The sequence below is a fragment of the Chiloscyllium plagiosum genome, chromosome 9 (assembly GCF_004010195.1).
Source record: "Chiloscyllium plagiosum isolate BGI_BamShark_2017 chromosome 9, ASM401019v2, whole genome shotgun sequence".
Classification (NCBI taxonomy): domain Eukaryota; kingdom Metazoa; phylum Chordata; class Chondrichthyes; order Orectolobiformes; family Hemiscylliidae; genus Chiloscyllium; species Chiloscyllium plagiosum.
Window position 1 is genome coordinate 79889524 of NC_057718.1, and position 27203 is coordinate 79916726.

The 27203-nt window shown below is 41.4% G+C and overlaps 1 protein-coding gene across 3 annotated transcripts in view; it reads right to left on the reverse strand.

Annotated features, from left to right (window-relative positions):
* prkn (parkin RBR E3 ubiquitin protein ligase) overlaps window positions 1–27203 on the reverse strand; it is a 1109690-nt gene that overhangs the window by 476036 nt on the left and 606451 nt on the right. For all 3 annotated transcript variants that reach the window (XM_043696308.1, XM_043696306.1, XM_043696307.1), the window contains one exon: window positions 22747–22830. In XM_043696308.1, the coding sequence (XP_043552243.1) occupies window positions 22747–22830 (84 nt within the window). The remainder of the gene's footprint in view (window positions 1–22746; window positions 22831–27203) is intronic.

Consider the following 27203-nt stretch of genomic DNA (forward strand, 5'->3'; position numbering starts at 1 on the left):
GCTTTGTTTGGGCCTTTAAACTACATGGCTGCAACTCCAGCCATTGCCTTATTTGCTTCACTGGCAAACATATTCCTCAGTCAGAAACAGTAGATCTATGTAGGTTCTTAGAGTTTCAAACATCACCCTCAGGGAGATGTCACTCGAACAAGGTGCAGCCTAGTTGCTCTTGAGAAGATGGCAAGGGACTTTCCTTTTGAACTACTGCAGTCCATGTTTTTTAGGTTAATCCATAATGTCCTTAGGGAGGGAATTCCTGGATTTTGACCCAGCAACACTGAAGAAATGGTGATATATTTCCAGGTCTGGTTTGTGAGTGGCTTGGAGGGAAACTGGTATTCCCATGTATCTAATGCTCTTGTGGAAGTGGTCATGGGTTTGGAACATGCTGTCTAAGGACCTTTGGTGAATTTCTGCTGTGCATGGTGTACATGATACATACGACTTCTGCTGAGCATCGATGGTAGATGTGATGCCAGTCAAGTGGGCTGCTTTGCCTTGATACTGCAAAGCTCCTTGAGTGTTGTTGGAGCTGCTACAACCCAGGAAGGTGGGGTGTATTCCATCACACTCCTGCCTTGTGCCTTGTAGATGACAGAGAGGCTCTGGAGAGTCAGGAAGTGAGTTACTCATCGTTGTATTCCTAGTTTCTGACCTGCTGTTGCTGCCACTGTGTTTATGTAGTGAGTCCAGTTGAGTTTCAGATCAATGGTAACCACAAGGATGTTGATGGTGGAGGATTCAATGATGGTGACACTATTCACTGTCAAGGACCATTGGTTAGATTGTGTCTGTTTCTTATTGGAGATGGTCATAGCCTAGAAATTATGTAGCAAGAATGTTACTTGTCACTTGTCAGTCTGTCTGGATATTGCCCAGATTTTGCTGCATTTGACAATGGACTTCTCGGTATCCGAGGAGTCGTAAGTGTGGCAGAACATTGTGTAATCATCGATGAACATCCCCACTTCTGACCTTATGGTGGAAGGAAGGTCATTGATGAAGCAATTCATGATGGGTGGGCCGAGGACACTACCCAGAGGAACTCCTGCAGGGATCTTACAGTCATAGAGTTGTACAGCACGAAAACAGATCCTTCAGTCCAGCTTGCCCATGTCGAGCAGGTTTCCCAAAATAAACTAGTCCTATCTGCCTGCATTTGGCCCATATTCCTTTAAACCATTGGAGGAGGTTGAGATGGATCATCCACTTGGCACTTCTGGTTTGTCTGTAGGATCATTTAACTCTGTCACTGGCTTCTATACTGTTTGGCATGCAAGTAGTCCTGTTCGATAGCTTCATCAGATTGATAATTCATTTTTAGGTATGCCTGGTGCTGCTTCTGCTATGCCCTCCTGCACTGTACATTGAACCAGGGTTAATCCCCTGGTTTGATGGTAATGGTTGAGTGGGGGACATGCCAGGCCATGAAGTTGCAGACTGTGCTTGAGTTAATGGCCCAAATGCCTCGTGGATTCCTGGTCTTCAGTTGTTAGATCTGTTCAAATTCTGTCTGATGGTGATAGAGCTACACAACACAACGGAGGATATTCTCACCATGAAGATGGGACTTCATCTCCACAAAGACAGTATGGTGCTCATCTTACTGATGCTGTCATGGAGAGATGCATCTGCAGCTGGCTGAATGGTAAGGTTGCGGTCAAGTATGTTTTTCCCTCTAGTTTGTTCCCTCATCACCTGCCACAGACCCAACAAGCTTGATTAATAGTGCTGCTTCCAATGCTGCACATTGAAATGCATTTTGCCACCCTCAGTGCTTCTTCCATGTGTTATTCAACATGGAGCAGTCCTGATTTATCAGCTGAGGATGGTACATGATAATCAGTAGGAGGTTTCCTTGCCCATGTTTAACATGAAGCTATGAGACTTCATGGACTATGGAGGCAATGTTGAGGACTCAAAGAGCAACTCCCTCCTGATTGTATACCACTGTGCCGCCACCTTTTCTGGGTCTATCCTGCTGGGGGGACAGGACTGATATGAGGATGGTAATGGTGGTGTCTGGGACTTTGTAAGGTATGATTCTGTAAGAATAACTATATCAGGCTATTTCTTGACGAGTCTGTGATTCAGCTCTCTCAATTTTGGCACTCATCCAAGGTATTCATCAAAAGAACTTTGCAGGGTTGACTGGGCTGTTTCTATCATTGTCTTTTCCGGATGCCTATGTGAATGATTTGTTGATGCCAATTGATCAGTCCAATTTCATTTCTCTGAAAGTTTGCAGTGATTGATACAATTGGGTGGCTTGCTAGGCCATTTCGGAGAGCAATTGAGAGTCAACTACATTACTGTGGGTCTGGAGTTACATGTAGGTCAGACGAGGTAATTGATGGCAGACTTCCTTTATTGAAGGACATTAATGAGCCAGATGGACCTTTCCAAAAATCCACAATGCTTTTGTGGTCATTTTAATTCCAGACATTTTACTAAATTCCAATTCTACCATCTGCCATTGCAGGATTTTAGCCCGGATCTTCAGAGCTGAGTTTCTAGATTAATAATCTAGCAATAATACCACTAGGCCATTGACTTCCCACTTATTAGATTAGATTAGATTAGATTACATTATATTACAGTGTAGAAACAGGCCCTTCGGCCCAACAAGTCCACACCGACCCACCGAAGCGCAACCCACCCATACCCCTTACCTAACACTACGGGCAATTTAGTATGGCCAATTCACCTGACCTGCACATCTTTGGACTGTGGGAGGAAACCGGAGCACCCGGAGGAAACCCACGCAGACACAGGGAGAACGTGCAAACTCCACACAGTCAGTCGCCTGAGGCGGGAATTGAACCCAGGTCTCTGGCGCTGTGAGGCAGCAGTGCTAACCACTGGGCCACCGTACCGCCCACATATAGCATACAGCTAAAAGAAATCACTGACAGAGGCACTGCCAGGTTTCCTGCATGCTATCATATACCCTCACTTCCAGTATGTCAGGAATTCAAAATCCAGGCCATTCTTTTTGTCCACAAGCAAAAAATACTCTTAGAAAAGGACCATTTCATTATTGGTATGACACATTTCAGATCTATAATGTTTTGAAGATTAAATTATGCTCTTAAGTCTTTAAATCACATCTAATTACTTAATTAATGTTTGCAAATAAATTGATACGCTGTTGAGAAAAGATTACATTTTGTAATCAGGACAATTTGTAAGAATACCAACAAATGGGAAATCCAACATTCATACTGTATGAGAGAAGAATGCTGATTGGTTGGCAGGTAGACTCTAATTGGTAGAGTGTTGCCATGAAGAATTAAGTAGTTAATGAATATTTACTGTTAAGTGTCAGGCTTTGTTTGGATTACACACCAGGCAGGTTGGCACTGATTAGTCAGGACATAGCCCATGAAATGAACCAGCAAATGCTGTCATCTATTATGTTGAATTGAAAGAACAAAGAACACAGAAAGAGATTCATTCAGAATGTTCAAGGGCATTTTTTTGTCTGCAAGGAACAGAATCCCATGTATTCATATAGTTTCCAAATGAAATGTGTACCACACTGTAAGCCTAACCGACAATCCTAAATTAAGTATAAATTAACTTGTACTAAGAAGTTTTGTCTGCAGCAATCATGGAAATAGATTTGAAGAAAAACACATACCAAAGAGAATAATTTGTCAATATTATAGCATACTACAATATATATAGCATTGTATTCAATATTAATCAGTGCAAACAAGCGTACTTCAGCATTAATTCAATGAATATTTTATCTACCCATGTAGAACAGTTCAATCAAATCTTCACAGCAAACCAGTTGACTACATATGGTCACAGTGGAGTCTGCAGTTGTTTAATCTTGTTATCTTTTAGTATAAATTTCATACTGAGCTGTAAATCACTATTGCTGATAAATAGAAGCGCCAATATCTTCAATGTTAATACAAGATTAGATATGTCCATTAGTTTATTGGAATAGGATTTATTCAGTAAAATTTTGTAGTGGCATGTTTCAGCCCAATGTGAATGGAAGCACCACTTGACCTCAAAATTGGGAATGAAGTGGAGCAAGTGAATCATGTGTCAGGAGGGTAACATTTAGGGCACAATGATTTAAGTTGCCAATAGAAAATGACAAGGAACAATTCAGGGTAAGAATAATTAACCAGAGAAAACCAACTTAAATGAGGAAAGAATGGACCTGACCTCGACTTAAACATTTGGATGTAAAGGATGGCAGAAGACATGAAACTGAACATTAAAAAGGAGCCATTAGCATAGAGAGTAACTAAACTCAAAGGTCCCTGAATGTCAAAAAATAAAGAGATTAAAATGAAGAAAAAGAAATGCACTTACGACAGACATCACTCTGATTACAGTGGAAGGGGTGCCGAAGAGGTTCACCAGAATGTTGCCTGGGAGGGAACAGTTTAGCTGTGAAGAGAGGTTGGGTAAGCTTGAGTTGTTTTCTTTTGAGTAGAGAAGGTTGAGAGGGGACCTGGTTGCCTTGTATAAGATTCTGAAGGTTGTGGACAGGGTGGATAGAAAGCAGTTGAAAGGTCAATAACAAAGGGGCATAATTTTAAGATGCAAGGCAGAGGTTTAGAGGGATTTAAGGAAAATTTTCACTTAGTGTTGAAATGCAGAGGATAGTTGAGGTGGAAACCTCACAATCTAGCAGTCTGGAGCCCTCTAGATCCCAGATCCTGAGATAATGCCCACCAAAGTCATCTGGAACAAGCCAGCAAACCAGTCATCAGGCTTGGTCAAGCTCAACTGTCTCTACTGAAGTGGCATCATATGAAGTAGTAGGAAAATAAAGATTAAAGAATATTAAAGTCACTTTGGGTGCACAGTCTTAATGTTCTGTTAGGTGAAGTACAGCACTTTGTACAACAGTTCTGTGATCTATTTCAGTAAGTCTTCTACTTATTCATGTTTTCTTTGTCGACTATCAAGATGGTGGGTTGACCACTATACAAACTCACATGTGGAGCATTGTAAAGAGTACTGAGTCTGTCATTCTTTGTTGCCTACTAGGACAGTAGGAAGATACGCCATTTATTGGTGTTTCAGGAATCAATTAACATAGTTTATCCTCTCTACATCTCTGTAATAAACATATATCCCTTGCAAACCGCTTTCAGACATAGATGCACAATTATGTATTTCTCGTAACACTTTATATTAATATTTTGACTAGGAAACTGAACAGGAAGTTATAGGGGCCAAGGCAACAAATTAACTTACAATTAATAGCAGACAAAATATATTGACATTTTTAAGATAAAAGGAAGCATTCCCTTTACATTATCATTAGGTCATAGATCTAATTTTTCTCATACGTTGATGCAAAGTCATTTGCATTCAAATCTACCTACTGTTAGGTTCTCTCAGACCTGTTTGCTGCATCCCACTACTGCCCTTGCTTCTGCAGCAACTTTATCATTAATGCTGACTCCCTCAGCTTCTCCATCAGACTCCCATTCTTCCTCTAAGAAGGAGACAGGTCCACCTCTCCCTCTTCTAAATTCTCACCTCATTGTTGAGATATATTATGCAGAAAATAGTCATTACTTTGAAGATCCTGTCACCAAGTACTGAACCACTAGACTTGAGTGATCCAGGTAACAGAAGTGCATCTTCAGGAAACCAATTATCTGTTCAATGATCATCCTGATAGATAAACCTAAACCCCTGCCTTCCATCTTAAAATTATGCCCCCTTGTTATTGACCTTTGAACTAAGGGGAACAGCTACTTTCTATCCACCCTGTTCATCTGTCGGCATCAGTCTGAGGGTTGCATACTGGGACCTTAGCCATGATTTCTCAATGCACCCTTTGTCACACACCATACAGATAATGCAAAAGAACAGATGTACGTGAAACATGGGAGTTACGTAGAATGCAAGCATTCTTATATCTTGCCAAATAGCAAATGCGTACTAGTTGGAAATGTTGCTTGTTGGCTCAAATCAACTGAACACTAAGAGAGTGAAATACCTTCCTGTCCAGGAATCTGCCTGGATGAATCCAGTTAAAAATCACACAACATCAGGTTATAGTCAAGCTAGTGCTTCCAAATAAACTATAACTTGGTGTTGTGTGATTTTTAACATTGTCCACCACAGTCCAAAACCGGCACCTCCACACCATGGATAAATCCAGGGAGCTCTGAACACATGTGCGCTATTGATGGCCCCTTGTATTTGAAGGAATCCAGGAATTACTACAAATCTGATGGCTGGAGTCACTTGGGTCACTTGGTCCATGGTAAATGGGGCTGTACTGTTTTCCTGCAAAGATTATCAGTGAAATCACAAATGCATTTGTGGACTACTGACTGGAAGATACCACACATGTCACCAGTTGGGTTTTGAAAGGAGCCGATGACTAGGAAGTTTAATTCTACTGAGATCTTCAGCCTCACAGAAATAGAGTTTGTCTGTAGACATGCCTGCAGGAGATGGTAGATGCAGGTGATGACATCCCTAGTCATGCAAAAACAGTTCTAGCTTTCACTCACCTGCCGGTACCTGCCATGCTTTTGGCACACGGTCACTTGTTCCACAGCTCAAGGCACTAAAGACCCTGGTTCCCTTCTTCAGGCACTATCTGCTTGTCCACAGCTAATCCTTTATTTCTGGTTTCTTTGGAATTTTGGTGTGGTTGCACTCTGCAAGTGCATGCGCAAACAGACCTCAGGCCCTTCACAATTATACAGTGCATTCTCTGCAACATCTTTCTTGTGAGCTGATTTAAGACAGAGAGAGCATGATAGTGTTTGTAAAATGATTCTGGTGTCACTCACCCTCTACATTACAATTTTACCCCCATCAAATCAAGACGTCCTTTCCTGTGACATCTCTCTGTCCTTCAATCTCCCCCATGATTACTGGCTCCTCGTATTTGCCTTAATATCTGTCCTCTTCTCCCTTCTCCCATCTAGATTCCTATACTCAGTCTTCGCCTTTCTCTGCTCCTTATAAAACTCTCCTGCTCTTTCTTTCTCCCAGTGCACTTAATTACCCCATTGCATTCTTCACTGTAAATATGCAATTCCAACCCCTCCTTATCCCCCCCACCAGATCGTGCATGACAATCAATGTGATTCTCTCTGTATCATCAATAATAATTTCCATCACCCATTCCCAAGATCTTTCTGATGTTCCAAAAAACATACCCTTCAAGTTTCATTCCCTACCATTCCTTCCTAACCAGTCCACCTTGATGTGAAACTTTTCATTTGAGCACTCTTTGGAGGTCAGACCCACTTACTTGACCCAGTTAGTTTTGCTGGCATCAGTTTACATGACTGTCTTGCCTAGGCAGGCCTATTGAACTAGTCAGTCTTCACTCCTTACACTGGAAGCATTTGAGAACAGTAAACAAGACCTCTCATGAGCTGACTGACACAGTGAGGCTTCAATCCCTACACTATAGTGTTTTTGCGCAAAGTAATTATATACATCAGATTTGTCATCAGAAGTGATTTTCATTTTTGGCTAACAAGCTTGCACAAGTGAATGTAATTCCATGGGCTGGATTATTAATAAGTTGTTATTGAATGTTAATGATTGCAAGAGGTTCCTGTCTATTAAGGTTGGAAAAGCCAACCTATCTGAAAAGTTCGGAGCTGGTTATTGCTGAGCAGATGCTGTTTGATAGCACTGTTGATGCCACCTTCCATCACTTTACTGGTGATTGAGAGTGGACTGATAGGGCGGTAATTGGCCAAGTTGGATTTGTCTTGCTTTTTGTGTACAGGACATACCTGGGCAATTTTCCACATTGGTGGGTTGATACCAGTGTTGTAACTGTACTGGAACAGGTTGGCTAGGGGAGCAGCAAATTCTGGAGCACAAGTCTTCAGTCCTATTGCCAGAATGTTGCCCCATATCCTTTGCAGTATCTGGTGTCTCCAACCGTTTCTTGATATCATGTGGAGTGAATCAAATGAGTTGGGTACCACTGGAGGAGTTCAAGATTGCTGCGAAAACTTCAGCCTTATCTTTTACATGATATGCGCTCTTCCATCATTGAGGATGGGGATTTTTGTGGAGCCTCCTCTTCCAGTGAGTTGTTTGATCAACCACCACCATCCACGACTGGATGTGGCAGGACTGCAGATCTGATCAATTGGTTGTGGGATCGTTTAGCTCTGTCTATTACTTGCTGCTTATGCTGTTTGATATGCACTTTGTCCTTTTTGGTGGCTTCACCATCTTCAGGTATGCTTGGTGCTGCTCTTGGCATGCCCTCCTGCACTCTCCATTGAACCAGGGTTAACCTGGCTTCATGAAATTGGTTATGTGGGGGACATGCTAGGCCATGAGCTTACAGATTGTGCTGGAGTACAATTCTGCTGCTGTTGATGCACCTCATGGATGCCCAGTCTTGAATTGCTAGGTCTATTTGAAGTCTGTCCCGTTTAGCATGGTGATAGTGTCACACATCGCAATGGAGATTATTCCATAGAAGAACTGTGCGGTGCTCACTCTTATTGATACTGTCATGGACAGATGCATCTGCAGCCAGCAGATTGGTATCGATGAGGTCAAGTAAGTTTTTCCCTCTTGTTAGTTCCCTTCCACCTGCCGCAGACCCAGTCTACCAGCTATGTCCTTTCAGATCTGACCATCTCGATCAAGTCGAGCCACTCTTGATGGTGAATATTGAAATCCTCAGTGCTTTCTCTCAGTGTTGTTCAACGTGGAGGAGGTAAAAACAATGACTGCAGATGCTGGAAACCAGAGTCTAGACTAGAATGGTGCTGGAAATGCACCGCAGTTCAGGCAGCATCCGAGGAGCAGTGGTACTAATTCATCGGCTGAGGGAGAACGGTACGTGGTAATTAGCAGAAGGTTTCCTTGCCCATTGTTAACCTGAAGCCACAACACATCATGGGGTCCGCAGTCAATGTTGATGACTTCCAGGCCAGCTCCCTCTCAAGTGTATATCACTGTGCTACCACATCTGCCAGGTCTGGCCTACTGGTTGGACTGGACATAACCAGAGACTGTGATGGTGGGGGTCTGGGACATTGTCTGTAAGATATGATTCTGTGAGTATGACTACATCAGGCTGTTGCTTGTCTAGTCTGTGAGACAGCTCTCCAAATTTTGGCACTAACCCACAGATAATAGTAAGGATCAACCGGGTCAACAAGACTGTTTCTGCCATTGTCTTTTCCAGTGCCTAGGTCGATGCTGGGTGATCTGCCCAGTTTAATTTCTTTGAGACTTTATAGTAATTGGTAAAACTGAATGGCTTGCTGGGTCATTTCACACAGCAATTGAGAGTCAGCCACATTTCTGTGGGTCTGCAGTCACATTTAGGCCAGGCTGGGTGAGATTGCCTTCCTTGAAGGACATTTGTGAACCAAATGGGTTTTTCCAACAATTGACCGTGATCTCATAGACCAGTAGATCCTTAATTCCAGATTTGTTATTGAATTCAAATCGGCCATGGCGGGATTAGAACACAGGTTCCCAGAACGTTTGCTGAATTTCTGGAAGATTGTGGGAGGCAGGAAATTCTTTGGGTGGGAGGCAAAGCATTTGTTTCCCAAAAACGGATTAAAGTTTTCGTATTTCTCCTGACCTCGTGACAGCCTTGGTTCAAACATAGACAAAGGAGCTGAATTCCGAGGTGATGAGAGTGACAGCCCTTGACATCAAGGCTGCATTTGACAGAGTGTGGCATCAAGGAGCCCTAACAAAACTGGAATCAACAGGTATCGGGAGCACACTGTCCGGTGGTTGGAGTCATACCTGACACATAGAAGGATGGTCATGGTTATTGGAGGTCAATTATCTCAGCTCTAGGACACCTCTATAGGAGTTCCTCAGGGTAGTGTCCTACGCCCAACCATCTTCAGCTGCTTCATCAATGAGCCTTCTTCCATTATACAGTCAGAAGTGTTGATGTTCGCCGATGATTGTGCTATGTTCAGCACCGTTCGTGTCTCCTCAGATACTGAAGCAGTCCATGTTCAAATGCAACAAGATCTAGAAAATATCCAGGCTTGGGCTGACACATGGTAAGTAACATCTGCGTCAGACAAATGTCAGGCAATGACCATCACCAATAAGAGACAATCTAAACCACCACCCCTTGACATTCAATGGTGTTACTATCACTGAATCCCGCACTATCAACATCCTGAGGGCTATCATTGATCAGAAATTGGACTCACTACATAAACATAGTGGCTACAAGAGCAGTAAGAGTCTAGGAATATTGCAGTGCATAACTCACCTCCTGATGTCCACCATCTACAAGGCACAAGTCAGGAGTGTGATGGAACACTCTCAACTAGCCTGGATGAGTGTAGCGCTAATAACACCCAACAAACCTGGCAACATACATCATACAGCTCACTTGATTGGAATCATATCCACAAGTATCCATTCCCTCCACCGCTGATGCTTAGTAGCAGCACTGTGTACTATTTATAAGATACTCTGGAGAAATTCAAAAATCTTTAGACAGCACCGTCCAAAACCCACAACCATTTCCATCTAGAAGGACAAGGGCAGCAGATATATGAGATCACTATCACCTTCAAGTTCCCCTCCAATCCACTCACCATCCTGACTTGGAAATATATTGCTGTTCCTTCACTGTCGCTGGGTCAAAATCTCGGAATTCTTACTCTAATGGAATTGTAAGTCAACCCACAGCAGGTGGACTGCAGTAGTTCAAGAAAGCAGCTCTTCACCATCTTCTCAAGAGCAACTAGGGATAGGCAATAAATGCTGGCCAGCCAGCAATGTCCACATCCCACAAATGAATAGATTAAGGAAAAATTTAAAAGCTTGAAGTGAACCCAGAGGATTCCATAATAAACACTCTCTCTCACTCTGCCTTTTCCACTTTGTCTCTCTGTCAGCCAATCCAGTCCTGACATGATGATCAACAAAATATTGTGTATCTGAAAACAAAGATGGATTTCGACAGTACAGGTCATAAAGATTAAACAAACTTAAAACAAAAAAGTTATGTTAGCCTTATTGACTTCAATTAGATTATTGCATCCAGTTCTGTACACCTTTGCAACCATGTGAAGGATAAGAGTATTGTAAAGCTTCATAGGTAACAGTCCCAGTGATGAGGACTTCAGTTGTGTAGATGGATTTAAAAAGTTGGTTCTGTTTTCTTTAAAGAAGCAAAAGTTGGAAGAATAATTAATGGTTTTCTTCAAAACCATGAGAAGTCTGAAGAGTGGGTCGGGGAAATATATTCTTATTGGTATAAGAATCAAGGAAAAAGGACAGAGCATTAAAGCAATTTGCAAATGAAGTAATGCAATATGATGAACTTTTTCCCACAACAAGCAATTTGGATCTGGAAAGCATTGCCTGAGACTGTAGCGGATGAAGGCAGGTTTAGGTACTAATGACATCAGTGATATGGGAATAACACAAAAAAATGGCATTGGCACAGATGATCAGTGGTGATGTATAATAACAGAGTAGGCTCAAAGGATTGAATGGCTTACGGCTACTCCTATGGTTCTGTTTAATTGAGACATTCAGAGGAAATTGAATTATTATCTTAAAAGTTTAAATGTGCAGGAAATTAGAAAGAAGGCTGGGGAATAGCACCAGGTGAGCTGACCTTTGAAGAGCTATCACAGACACAACAGGCCAAACAGGCTTCTGTGGTGTAACCATTCTGTGATTCTGAAATGTAATCATTTGAGAATTCGCAAATTTAATTTAATTTATTTAGATTTTGATGTAAAGGATCTATCACCAGAATTGTTGAAATTTTGTCTTAACAGAGTTAACAAGACAGCACTTGAGCTGTTGGACAATTTGCCCTTTGATTTGTCACAAGACAGAGAGGAGAATGATGAAGTCTGCATCCACTTTCTACCTTACACCCTCTCTAAATTTGAGTTTATCCAAAACTTAACTGTCTACTCTACTCATACAAGTACCATTCAGTCAGTGCCATGCTTTCTAATATAAATTGGTTTCTGGTCGGGGAACACATTTATTTCTTATTCTTACCTTTGTGTTCAAACCTATCCATGGCCTAAGCTTTTCTCATCTCTGTAAACTTTCACAACCCTCTAAAATTGACTGCTCCAATTTTTACCTCTTGCATGTCTAATTTCTATTGCTCGACCATTGGTTGAGCCAGTGTTCAAATAAGTGATAAGTGAAAAACAATTTGGTGTATTTTATGATCGTAGAATCCCTAGTGTGGAAGTAGGCCATTCAATGCATCAAGTCCACACTGACCTCCAAAGAGCATCCCACCTAGATCCCCATGTTCCCTCAATCTTAACCTTACAATCCTGAATTTCCCATGGTTAATCCACTTAGCCTGCATCTTTGGACTGTGCGAGGAAATCAGAGCACACAGAAGAAACCCATACAGAGACAGGGACAACATGCAAGCTCCAGACAGATAGTTACCCAAGGCTCGAACCCGGGTCCCTGGCACTGTGAGGCAGCAATGCTAACCACTGAGACTCATGCCATGATGTTAGCAACAGAGGTTGGATGAGTTTAAATTTATAGAGGATGCTCAGGAGGAGGGCGAACAAGAAAATATTGGAATTGTTGAGTCTAGTTATACTAGGGGAATGGCTGTTTTACCGGTGAATCAGCTGAAGCATGTTGAAAATGGAAACAATAAAAGTGGGCAACAACAAGTGTCCTATGTGTGACAAGGGGTAAGATATAGGCTGTTTTCCCCTTGCAAAAAAACTGACCATCTTATTCTAAGTAACTTGGTCTGTCTACTGATTCAGAGTGATGTCTGTTCTGGGTATACTATGTGGAAGTAGCTAAAAAGATTTAAAATGCACTCATTTATGTAATTGATCTTCTGCACCTTTCAGTGGAATTAACACATCAAAACAAAAATCTTCCTCAATAATTCAAAGAATTTGGTTCTGTGTTACTTTATATTCCTAATATTTCTTGCTGAGAATAGTTGCCAAGAGTCTCGAAGAAATTGGAATTCTGAAATGGATACACAGAAATTTAACAGAGTTAACAAATATCTACAGATAGATATGACCTACAAATATGGATAAACCGTGTACCGGCACTGTACACTGGGAAAAAATAATCATTATCTTCATGCTCTTGTGCTGTATGCAGATCTTACGCTACAGGGGAAAGAATTATATTTAATGATCCGCATTTTGTGTTCCTGCCACACCAAATCTGATAGGCAATTACTGAACTTCTTGATGGGTCAAATTTAACACCCAAAACAGATTATTTTCCCTAATATTAATAGCTTATACATGGTTTAAAATAATTTGATTAAAGTAATTAAATATTTATCCTTTGTTTGCTTCTCCACAGTGAATCAACTGAGATTCAATATCTGATGGCTTAGATGGCAGAGCACAATCCCAGACCAAGAATGGTGAGGTCTGAGGTTAGAAGGTCCAAATACAACATAGGATCCTAATAACTGATCGACTATTTGACCTTATGGGCATTATTGAACTTGAGTATTGCTGAAAAATGACTGTTGAAGATTTTCTTCTTACAGTCATTAGGATAATTCAGAAGAATACTAGCAAAGGGGAAAACCACCCCTTTAAACCATATGAGAAAAGAATGCTGATTTGTTAGCAAATTAATAGAAGTGCTGCATTGGAGAATGCAGCAGTTAGTGATGATTGACTATTAACTACCAGGCTTTGTTTAGATTTTAAAACATGTAAATTAACTCTGATTGGTTAGAGTTGCTCTGAGAATTAACTGGCAGATGGCTATTACATATTTTGTTGAATTGAAAGAGGTATAATGCATGCACATTTCTTTTTTTTCTACAAAGAAAGGTTTCCTTCGTATAAAGAAAGGTAAAGGTTAATTTGCATAGACTAACCAATTCTTGGGCTGCTCTCTCATTAGAGAGAGACAACTGAGCGTGAGTTTAATCTGAGGGTCACCATGTCTCACATAAAGGATGAGGATGAGAAGCTGGAACCCTCAGACAGAGCAAGAATTGAACCCATGCTGCTGGCTTCATTCTGTATTGCAAACCAGCCATCAAGCCAACTGAAATAACTGATGCCTTCATACCTGCCATCACATCAGATAGTCTGAATTATGTGAAGAATTACACTGACAAAATTTAGGATTGTCAGTCATGTATGCAGTGTAATACATATGTGTGTGTACTGGGAGTTCATATATTAATATACAGGGTCCTATCTTTTGCACATAGAAATAATGTACATATTTAAACTCAACAAAATAGATGACAACCATTCACAGGATTATTTCTCAAAGCAATGCTCTAACCAATCAGAGTCGACCTTCTTGGTTTTATATTTAAATAAAGTTTGGCAAGTAACAGTCAATCATCATTGATTGCTGCAATCTCTGCCGACACCAATCAAAGCCCACTTGCAAACCAAGTCGTATAAATGTTGGTTTCCCCTTACTTATTATTCTTGTGTATAGTCCTGATAAGCATAAGATCAAAAGCTTTGACAATTTTTTTTTTACCAAATGACTACTACTGCTCTTCCTTGACCAATTAAAAGTTTATAACATGCAAATATCCATCTTATGCTGTCCTATGCACCCAAGTGAGCCACAAGGTTGAATACAGTAGATCTGATGTTACGAAGGTGGCAAGAGTTACTGCTTCTGGTGAAGTGGAAGATAATGTTTACTTCAAAACCTTGACAACTTTTGAAAATTACACAGTTACTGTTTTGAATCTGTTACGTATGCCATGGAAAGTTGAGACTAACTAATTACACTCATTCTTACTTTCCAACAGTACCAAGAGAACCTTGTTACTGCACAATATACAATGTAGACTGAATTTATCATTGCCTCTGCTCAGAGAGAAATAACACCACCAAGAGAATTGAATGTCAAACATAGTAACCAATTAAAACTCTCATTATTAGGGGTACATATTTAAATGGGTGGTAGTTTTAATTCTTTGTGTAGTCACTCTAATTTAGAGTGCACAGTCTATGTGGTTTTGAGGAAAATTTGCTAATAACACATTCAGTCTCTTCAAAATTGCCTTTTACACTACACGCTGAACTATCATACTACATGAGAACAGAGTAACCAAAATCAACAGCTTTGGATAATATGTGCGGTCCCTCTGTATAAAGAGCAAGAGTTATCATAAATTAATTGGGTTAAAGGCACATCACTCATATCTGTTCAAAGTTAAAAAAAATTACAAAACAGCTGTAATAAGAAGTCATATATGACACAGGCACTCTCTGAGTAATGATCTTTTAATAGAAATTAAAATCAAGGGAATTTTGTTTTTGCTTTAGATGTGTCTGGGGAGTCGCCTAATGTAACAAAAACGAATTATGAATGGTTTGAACCAAACATCCCCTCTTACTGCCTCTGGTTACTGAAAATGCTGCAATAACAGGGAAAAAAAGTGACATGGCTAGCTTCTGGCACCAGGTATGAATGCAGCCTTTGCAGCTTCTTCATCATTGTTGTCAAACTATAGCACTGCTTGACCGTAGTAAATACATCAGTGCTGACATTTTAAATCATAAAGATTTAATTCAAAAGAAGCAAAGCAAAGATTATCTCATCAATAACTGAAACATTTGCAGTTGGTTCAAGCTCAGGCAACTCTTCATAGTTTTTTGTCATGTTTTTACATTTTCCAAATAGCAGTTACGGTTTTTGAAACATCTCTTTGAGTTCATGATTTTACATCAGTTATAATACTGTGCTAAATTACTTGGGATGTGTCAACTGTATAACACGATAAGAAGAGAAAGGCAATTTACATTGGTATATTCAAATATTGTTCCTTTATTCATATCAATGTAGAAAACGTAGAATTTTATTTATTTGACACATAGCATTATTGCACAATAAATTTGACTCCGTCTACCAGGTGACCTTCCAGGAGTCTATCAAACATAACCAGAGAATGTATAGAATGCAGGCTGTACACAATCTGCCTGCCTATCATTCTACCTCAAAGCAGTTGTTCTGATCAGGAGAGGAGGTGTGAACTCTCTCTTTATTTTACCTCAATAAGGTATATTATTTGAAAAGGATATAATTTACTATTTAGTGACCACTTAAATGACTATGCACTGTGATCACAGAAGCATCAATAAGACAGATTTTATTGAATTTAACATAGAAATAAGGTGGCTTTATCATACTTTAACAGACTTGCACAAAATAACAAAATGCTCACTGACTTTTGCACACACAAAGTTCACATACCACCTAAATGTAGATTACATGAAAAGGGAGATTGACCAAATTCAAGAGAATACAGCCCACAGTTTGGTGACTTGTCTGACTTCAGCATGAATTCAACAATCATAGAGTCATACAGCACAGAAACAGACCATTTGGTCCAGTCAATCCATGCCAACCATAATCCCAAATTAAACTAGTCCTGTGCTTGGCTCATATCCCTCCAAACATCTCTTAATGATATACTTTTCTAAATGTCTTTTAAACATTGTAACTGTGGCTGCATCCATCCTCTGGAAGTTCTTTCCTGACATAGCCACTCTCTGTGTAAACAAATTGCCCCTCTCACCTTAAAAAATCGTGAAATCCCCCACTTTAGGAAAAGACACTTGCCATTCATCTTATCTATACTCCTCATGATTTTATAAACCTCTATAAGGTCACCCCTCAACCTTCTATGCTCCAGTGAAAAAAGGGTCCCAGCCTCTCCAGCCTCTCCTTATAACTCAAACCCTCCATCCCCAGCAACATTCTGGGTAAATCTCAGGTGAACCCTCTCCAGTTTAATAATATCCCCTTCCTACAGCAGGGCAAACAGAACTTAACTCAGAACTCCAGAAGAGGCCTCTCAAGATCCTGTATAACCTCTACATAACATCCCAACTCCTATACTCAAAGGTCTGAGCAATGAAGGCAAGCATGCTAATCACCTTCTTAACCATCCTGTCTATACATGATGCAACTTCATGATGCATCTGAATCCCTAGGTCTCTCTTTTCTACAACACTACCCAACTACTTTTAATTATGTAAGTCCTTCCCTTGTTTTTTTACCAAAATGGAATACCTTACATTTATCCAACTTAAACTCCATCTGCCACGTTTCAGCCCATTGACCCAATTGATCAAGATCTCTTTGTAAGCTTAGATAACCTTCTTCATTGTTCATTATGCCACCAATCTTGGTGTCATCTGCAAAACTGACATCCATGCCTTTTATATTCTCATCTAAATCATTTATATATAAATGACAAACAAAAGTGGATTCAGCACTGATGCTTGTGGAACACCATTGGTCACAGGCCTTCCATCCAAAAAAACAACCCTCCACCATCACTCTGTCTCGTTGATGGTTTGAATTAAAGATGTTGATAACTGGGTTGGTGGTGCATCTGGAGACAGTAATGTTGGACTAAATTCTTTTAAGAAATCTCTGGATGCTGTAAGGCATCCATGGATCATCACCGACAGCAAGCAGGGCTCATATTTCACCAGCTGGTTTTCGCTTTAAGCTCCTTGTCCTCAGCTTGAATGAGAAAATGGGCACTAAAAACACTCATAAGGTTGGTTTGTCATGTGGCCTTGCTACTCAAACTACGAGAGAGATTCCAAAAACAGCCTAGTCCAAATGTTCCAAAGAATCCTTGATTGGCTGATGTCTGTAAGTTGTCTTAGCCAGGGGTTCATTGTGTGAACAATGAGTCATAATGGCCTTTATCCAACAGTTGAATATCTTCGGCGATTGCCTTAATGCCTTATTAAAATGATAGGAATGAGAGGTATTTCTATAAAGCCTGCGTTGGGGACCAGCACGGTTAATAAGTTTCATATTAAATGAGTAAAACAAAAATAAGAACAAAAATGTAAGAAGAATCTTGTGCCACAGTGGTACTGTCCCTACCTCTCAACCAGAAGGCCCCAGTTCAAGTTCTGCCTGCTACAGAAATGTATCATAACATGTCTGAACAGGTTGGTTAAAAAAATAAAAATGTAAGTTTAATTGTATAACTTTTTTATCCAGAAAAGCACTTGTACTGCAGTGCTTGTAGAATTCTCATAACATGGGAGAACAGACCTTAAAAACACATGGTTTCAGAATATCTGGTCCACAAAATGTTGTATTTAATAATAAATATGTGTGACTTTACTCTGTAGAAGAGTGCATTGCACATAATGGAGTATAATTCTTTGATAAATGTATGACTTCTATCCTGCTCGATCAGTCTGACCAGGAGATCTTGGTTTAACATTTCATCTGAAAGATGGCACCTCTGGTGGTGCAGTCAAGTCACCATAGTCTTACAGACCTTGGGGCTGCTCTCTCGTTAGAGAGAGATGACAGGTGATGGTTTAACCTCAGGGTCACCACACCTCAGATAATGGAAGAGGTTGAAAAGGAGGGTTCTTCATAGTAACCTCAGCTGGTGCGGGAATTGAACCCAACTGTTGATGTTTCTCTACGAGCCTACAAAAACCTGAACAAAGCAGATAAGGATAACTGATATCTCATTGTGCAGGTACAGGCCGGGAACTTCTGCTGGGCGGGATGGTGTGGAGGTAGGCCTTCCTTTTTCAGCAGAACCAGCAGTGGAGACGATGTTACTACTCTGTACCAGCCTGGTCTAAGGACTGGGTCAGAGTAGTCTCAGCCATCTGGAGGAATGGCCACCACTGCAGGAAGAAGGTAAATATTCTTCCATACTCTGCCAGTGTAAGTACCACCATATTTTCTTTGATACTTGACACTCGCTCTCTGTCTGCTACTGTACCCACCTCCCACTAAGACTTATGTCCTACCACACTGATTATTGCTTGCAACATCTTTTCTCAGTCACTGTTGCTCACCCTCACTCTCAACACCACTAACCCTGCATGCCATCTGCACTACCTACTTACTTGCTTGGCACACATCCCCACATGGATGGAAAGTAACAGATGTGCCACCCACTTTCACCTTCTATAGGACCTAACTATTTCATTCTAGAAAGAAAAATGGCCCTAACAAGGCAAAAATAGTTGAGATAGGGGACTGTGCTCAATGATACCACAATACATAAGAAATATGATCCTGGTAGCACTGGCTCAGGAGGCAAAACACATAAAGGGGAGGTAAGGTAATGTAAAACAGGAATGCTGTATGCATCCAGGTCAGTTTAGAGTGACTGAGAGCTGTGAAAGCAAAAGAAGAGTCCGGAGATGCAGCCTGGTCCACTCCAGGAGCTGGATCCATCTCCCTGACTTCACAGTGTCCTTGCTACAGAATCACAATGATGTACCATTGTAGTGTAGGAGAATGTTGTAAGTGTATCACAGATGTGCCATGTAGATTCATTAAGGCTGACACGTATCAGATGCCAATGTCCATGGACATGGGATGCCTGTGGTTGGCGCACATAGAACATATCCTGGGATGTTGGTGCCCAGTGTCCAACACTGAGGTCTTTTGGAGCAAGTTGTGAGCTGAAGTCATCAGGTATCTGCTTTGATTTTTGCTTTGAGATTTCTTCATGACTAATTTGTTTGGTGTGTTTGATAAGATAGGGGGCTATGCATTTATGAGGTGAGCTTTACCATTAACAAGGCATTTAACAAACAAATCTCCAATCTCCAATAAGAAACAATTTAACCACTGCAACTTGACATTCAATGGGTTATCATTACTGGAATTCTCACTGTCAACATCCCGGGGGTTGCCATTAATCAGAAACTTAACTGGACCTGCCATATAACAGCAGGCTACAACAGCAGATCAGAGGCGAAGAATATTACAGCAAGTAGCTCACCTCCTGACTCTGCAAAGCCTGTCTACCATCTACAATGCACCAGTCAAGAGTATGATGAAATAATCTCCACTTGCCTGGATGGTGCAGCTCCATTAATACTCAAGAAGCTTGTCACCATCCAGGACAGAGCAGCCTGCTTGATTGGCACCACATACACAGCATTCAATCCCACCGCCACCAGCGCTCATTAACAACAGTGTACTAGCTATAAGATGCACTGTAGAAATTCACCAAAGATCATTAGACAGCACCTTCCCAGTACACAAACACTTCCCATTTTGAAGGACAAGGGCAGCAGATCTATAGACCATCAGAAACTCCAAGTTCCCCTCCATGCCATTCGCCATCTTGACTTGGAAATATATCGCCGTTCCTTCACTGTCACTAGGTCAAAATACTGGAATTCCCTTCTTAAGGGCATTGTGGATTAATCTACAATATGTGGGCTGCAATGGTGTAGGAAGGCAGCTCACCATCATTTTCTGAAGTGCAACTAGGTATGAGCAATGAATGCTGGCCAGCCAGCGATGCCTATGTCCTACAAATAAAAAGATAAAGCCCCCTTAATTGGCAACTTGCTGCTTTCTAGTAAGAAACTTGCCATGCCAATTGTCATAGACAAAAAAAAAACTGCAGATGCTGGAATCCAAAGTAGACAGGCAGGAGGCTGGAAGAACACAGCAAGCCAGGCAGCATCAGGAGGTGCAGAAGTCGACGTTTTGTGCGTAACCCTTCTTCAGGAGTGGGGGTGGGTATGGGGGGAGCTGCAGATAAAGGGGGTGTAGGGGGCAGGGTGGTGAAATGGGGCAAGGTGAAGACAGGGTACGACCTGGTTGGTCAATGGGAGGAATGAATCCGGTTGGTGGCAGGGAGCAGTGGAAGGGAGGGGAGGGACTTGGAAGGGAGTCGGGGGATGGGGAAGGAATTATTTGAAGTTGGAGAACTCGATGTTGAGCCTGCCGGGCTGTAGGGTACCCAAGTGGAAGATAAGGTGTTGTTCCTCCAAAAGGAGCTGTAGTTTGTTTTGGCAATGGAGGAGGCCAAAGATGGTCAATACAGAAAGGGAATGGTTGGGGGAATTGAAATGGGCAGTGACTGGGAGGTCCAGTCGGCCTCTGTGGACGCGGCTGCCATGCTCAATGAGGTATTTCCTAAGTTTATGCTCAGTCTTCCCGATGTAGGGAAGATGGCATGAGATACCCCCAACCTTGAGATAGTCTTTGCCGAATTCTTGTGAGATTATGCTACAAGACACACCACAATCCAGGTCATTTAGACCTCTGTAAGATTCTATCCATGCTGTCTATAACCCTCTGCCATTCAATTGCATAGTCTACCATCCATGTAAAAGCAAATTCATGCAAGTTTTCTGGATTCCAGGGATAAACCTTTACAACCTCTAAAGGAGGAAAGGAGGTAGGGCACTAGTGAAATTATGGGAGCCTATTGAATTGATTTCACCAAATACGTCCAGCCATCAGTGAATTTTATTGATAGCAGGAGCGGTATTGGATTGTCCCAAGGAGATGGGAAGTGCATTTCCACAGACAAGAACCCATTTAGGGGTCACTTGATTGTGCCGGCAGTAAAATTGACACTCAAAATGTGAAGAGGCCACCAGATAAATGCCATGACCTCCCACAAAAAACTAGAGGGGAAAGTAATTCAAAGAGGGTTAGGCATGGCACCGTTGTACCCACACCCACCCAAAACCCAACTCTCCTCCACTCCTAAAGCTGCTTCCCCTCCAGCTGGAATTTTTAAAAATTCTTGCCTTCTCCATACAGCACAGCCCCTGCCCAATTAAGTAGCAGTCAAAGTTCCTGGTTTCATTGCTGAGCTCCAAGCTTTTGCTTAGGCCAGCAGATCATGGGAATGTGATACCATCCTTGGACTGGGATGGTAGCTTTGGCAGCAGCCAGTTAATTCAGAGGGAAAACCCATAGGTTGTCTAGAACACAGACAATGTGCATTTCCTGTGGTCTGGATTAGCTAGTAGCCTTTTTCCCTCTGAAACAGAAAATTGGGGTAAGGAAAATGTAGCATGCAATTTTTGGCAATTTAAGTTATATTTGTGCTTCATGACCCACTGACTGCTGGTCTGGCAAGGCCTCAATTTTAAAATTCATGTGTTTTCTTTGAGCACTTCCATGGCCCTTCCTTTCCAACCTTTGTAATCTTGTAGTTGGGGAAATCAATTCAATGGGGTGGCATGGTGGCTCAGAGGCTAGTACAGCTGCCTCACAGTGCCAGGGACCTGGGTTCATTTCCAGCCTTGGGCGCCTGTCTGTGTGGAGTTTGCACATTCTCCCCGTGTCTGCGTGGGTTTCCTCCAGGTTACCTCCCACAATCCAAAGATGTGCAGGTTAGGTAAATTCCCCATCGTGTTCGGGGATCTGTGGGTTAGGTGAATTAGTCAGGGGTAAATGTGGGATAACGGGGGAGGAAATTGGTCTGGGTGGGATACTCTTCGGAGGGTCACTGTGGACTTGTTGGGCCGAAGGGCCTGTTTCCACACAGTAGGGATTCTATGAATTCTGTAGCTCCACATGCCTCTGAGACCTCTGCACCCATCTAGTTATGTACTTTTGTACATCCTGATTTCACTCGTTTATCTAAGGCGGCCATGCCGAACTCCTTCAGCCCTAAGTTCTGGAATTCCTTCCTTAAATTCTCCAGCTCTCTACTTCTGACTCCTCCTTCATCATTTCTTGAAACTCACCTCTTTGACCAAGCTTTTGGCCATCTACCCTATATTTCCTTCTGTGACTTGATGTCAAGTTTTATTTGTTATTGGCTCTGTTATTTGTCTTGAAATATTTCAAAACATGGAAATCAGCAGATAAATGTAATTTGACGCTATTTTGGGAATCAGGAAACAGAAAAGAGAGGAAATTGGCTTTTCTTTTCTTCAAAAAATGTTTTTCATTATTCTAAACATTATTTTTGTTAGGGTAGGTGATAATCTCATATATTTGGTGCATAGAAATGAGAAATGCACTTACTGCAACAGTTCCATTGCAGTCTTCTGTTTGACACACACCTGTCATCCTACTCCTTTCCAGAACATCTCTCCAGCAAGATGGGTCCTACAGAGAAGCAGAAACGTTTTCACAATTTTTTCAATATTGTGTGGTAAAGTAAGTCAAAGTTCTCTGACAACAAGATCAAAACATTAGGGACACATTCAATCTTAAACATTACTATTTCTAACAAAAACAGAAGTTGCTGGAAAAGCTCAGCAGTTCTGCAGCATCTGTGAAGAGAAAACAGAGTTAACGTTTCAGGTCAGGTGACCCTTCCTGATTTGTTTCTGATTTACAGCATCCACAGTTCTTTCGGTTTTTAAATGCTATTTATAAAACTGGCATGTAGAACATCCGTATAGAAAGAAAATAGTTAAAGCTGACAGTGGGTTTGATTTTCACTATTATGGTGGGTAGATCAAGTTGGGAGATTTCCAACTCACTGGATGTGCCTCGGTAGCAAGTCTCGCACAAGCTATGATCTTCTCTCCAGCGACATGGACAAAAGCTTGGCTGACCTATCCTGGAAACAGAGTGCAGGTGACAATGAAAGCAGACTTCCTCAGTTCACTCGCACTTTGCCCCTGTTGTATTGAAAGATGTGACTGGGTGGGTTACTCTTCGGAGGGTCAGTGTGGACTTGTTGGGCTGAAGGGCCTGTTTCCACACTGTAGGGAATCTGATCTAATCTAATCAAATCTAACCTAATGTTAGGCCATCTTGCCCTCACCCCTCAACTATTTCCAATGCCACATCTATGTCCTCGATATCAAATTGCAAACTCTCAATCACCCCATGCCTCCCAATATCCTCTATGCCAGTTGATGCCAATTTATTGCTTGTTCAGCACCTAGTATACTTGAGGTACAAAACTAATCAGCCATGCAAAAATGTGCGGTATTGCCCAGAAGAAAAAACACTCAGTCGCTAATCTGCTTTTGAAAAACCTATGGTTTTTACAATGCTATAAAAGTGTTAAGCACTTAGACCTTTAAAGCATTATTAACAGGGGGATAATGAAGTTTTGAATGCAGAATGTGGATCCTTTTTAGTGTAGACACAGAATTTTCATGGGAAATCGAACTCTAAGGTTTTCATGCAAGGTCAAAACTTGAAGCCTTGACTATTGAATCACTCATTTTGTTGGTGATATTAGTGACAGTGCAATGATTGTGCTATGTATATTTTTTTGTCCCAACCTACATTTATTGAAGCACTCAAAGTGCTCCAAAAAGATTTACATTATTGGAGTTGCATATTTGCTGGAATTTGCAGGGTTAAATGGTTTGGCAATTTTGGGTTGGCTTCAATTCCATCAAACATTTTCCATGATTTTATCTTTGAGTGTGTGTTGTCATTTCTACTTTCTCAATTACAGAAAGGACATTTATTTTATGACCTGATCACAATTATCACAAACAATTATGTCTGTGAGCAGGCCATTTTGTGTGTAGTAAAGTTCATAAACATTGGTATATGAATCTAATCTTTGATATTGTTTGCTGAAGAACTAATTTAGGATAGGGCATCCTTTTCTTCTCTGATTGAGCACAAAAGCTCCTGTCTTAATGCCCTAAACAATAAATGCATCATGAAAAATTTAACACTTTTTCTCACCACTATATTGAAATGGCAACCTCAATTTTATTTCAAGGTCTTGATAAGGCTTGAACCCACTGCCTTTTGGTCTTAGAAACAACAAAACTGAGTTGACATTGTACTAATTGAATGTAAGATATAAATAGAGAAACCAGAATCAATGTTATGAGGAAATATCAAGTCAAAATATTTCAGTGAGCATGCAAAGGTCACATTTGACAGTACCAGAAAATGATTATATCATGACCTTTGATGTTGACAGTGTCATTGATCGACATCTTGACAAGGTTTTGCCAAGTCTAAAAGCAGGGCTAAAGCCAGGGAAGGAAACCGACTCTCTTAATATGGGTAACTCTTGTTAGTTGCACCAACGAAGAACAAAATGAGTTGACCATTGGAAGAAATATGAAGATCAAAGTGTTTTCACACTGGAGAAAAAGGTTCAGGGAGATGAAGTACAACATTGTGACTTCTCTAAAGTCTTAATGACTAACTTTCTTCATTGATATTCTGTAGTTTATCCGTAGATGTTACTAGCTACCAAACATATTAAATGAAGGATGTGGAGCATATCAGCTTAACCACAGTACTGCAAATGTTTATCATTTTGAATTAGTGTTGCACAGATTTCAATAATTGACAGCCATAAAGTTGCACATTTTACTGCCAGGGCTTGCCTATTAGGCCGGTGGGCATGAAATGAAGGATGGTAGTGGAGGCCTACCATGGGTTTCCACATGCACACTGACTACTGTTTACTTGCTGTGTGGTGAATGATGCATTACTGAGTTAGAATGGCTTACAGAGGTATGATTTCTTGTGTGTGCCCCAAGACTTCCAATGGGTTTTATCATGATACCAGTCAGCCAAATTTGGTCAATACACATGTAGGTTACGTCTGTATTTGCCATTCCTGAAACAAGGTTGGTGTTTTCTAGGACTATATAAATAGTCGGAGGTGAAGTGTTTAGGTTTACTTTTGGTAAGTTAGAGTTTGTGGAAGCACTATTTTGAATTGCTTAAGAAACTTGCAGATATTTGTTTCACACAGTCAGCAAGGCAAAAACAGTCCCTTACAAAGATGTGGGTGCAGCACTACCTCACCTGCAACGTAACATGAAGACGAAGAGAAATAGAACAGAAACTTTGTGAGGGGTGAGAAGAAGCAGGACTCTTCATAGAAGGTTCTAGCAACATGGGCTTTTTGGGAGCCTTATTTCTGCTTAATTACAAGTCTGACCAATATCAGAAGAGGCTCCACTTTAATAAAGAGGTCACCATAGAGTGTGTCACCTCTTTCGCACTGACTCAAAGCCAGAGTGCGGACAGCCCTAGTAGTGGCCATGAAGATCACTGCCATGTAAAGATTTCTACATCAGTGATACTTTCCTAAAGGGAACAGCATATACCATAATACCAGGCCATTTTTACACATATAAGAGAGGTCACAGAGGCACTGTATATGGGAGAGAAAGGGACTTTGTCCTTTTCTGCTAGAGGACGGGAAACTAGGACAAAAAAACACTTGGGTTCATGAGTATAGTAAACTTCCCGGCAGTGTAGGGTGTCATTGATTGCATGTATGTTGCTCTGAGGACATCCATTTCAAAAGGGGAGAGATTCAGGAATTGCTGAGGCTACCTATCTCTGACCAGCTGGTGTTTCACCACACTCTGAATTTCACCTTGATGAATGCTTGCTATATTGGCAGTAGCCTTGTTAGTTATTTTGTATGCAGCCACATACAAACTGCCTTCAAGCCTCCAAAACGCACAGGAGGGTGAATGCTTAATGACAAAGGCGACCCCTCTACTTGTGGCTGATGATTCCTCTTGCAAACCCAGCATATGCAGTTATCAGGCCCTCCGTAAGAAGGATGGAGTAACCCACAAAACCATGGAGCAAGTAATCAGTCTCCTTAAGCAACAGCATCACCTCCCAGATTGCGCTGGGAGGAGCTCTACAAAATACACCTGAGACTGTATCAATGCTTACGATGATATGCTGCATTCTATATAGCCTTGCCAGCCTGAGGGCTCAGTAACTATCTTTTGAGATCTGGAGGCCAGCAACACATCAACAACACAAAATAAATTATGCACCCTTTTACAATCCCTTAGTGTGTGGGTGTCATATAGGTACCCTTTCCTGGTTTAGTGCTCCTGCACAGTGGCACCCATTGGCTGAATCATAACTGGTGGAAGATTGCTGACCTTGTCTGGAGAAGACTGCAGTATGCCTTCGACCAGCTATGGGCCGTGAATGTTCTAACTTAGCATGGATGATAAGTGTTTGGGTTTAGAGTCATCAGTAAGCCCACACTGGGAGAGTGGAAGTGAATGGAGCATGAATATGTTTATCCTAAGAGACAGCAGCAAAGTTTGTGCTCCATACTGCCAATCCCATAGGCCAGATCCCAACAATTCTAGTAATTAGCTCATGCACAGACTGCATGACTGTGAGAACTGAGAGCCCCATTAGGCATCGACTGTGACAGCTATCTGTGCCAGATGTCAGAGTCTGAGTCTTCATGCCATCTTCCACTTGCAGTAGTGAGATTTCAGGTGAGGTGTGCAATAATGGACCGTGAGACAGCAATCAGCAGGTGATACATCACAGATCAGAGTAGGCATTGTGCCATAGTGCGTCCCATAATGTTCACAGTGGAAAGCTGAATTCCAATTCCAGCCAAATGAAAGAAGGAACCATTCAATCAGGAATCCCACCACAGCAAGTCAGGGGTAGCCTCCAATATCAGTCCAAGGGTTTAAGGTATGGTCAATTAGCCAATAGGAGCAGTGAGCTTGCAGTGCAGAGAGCATACAGGTTTAGTGGTC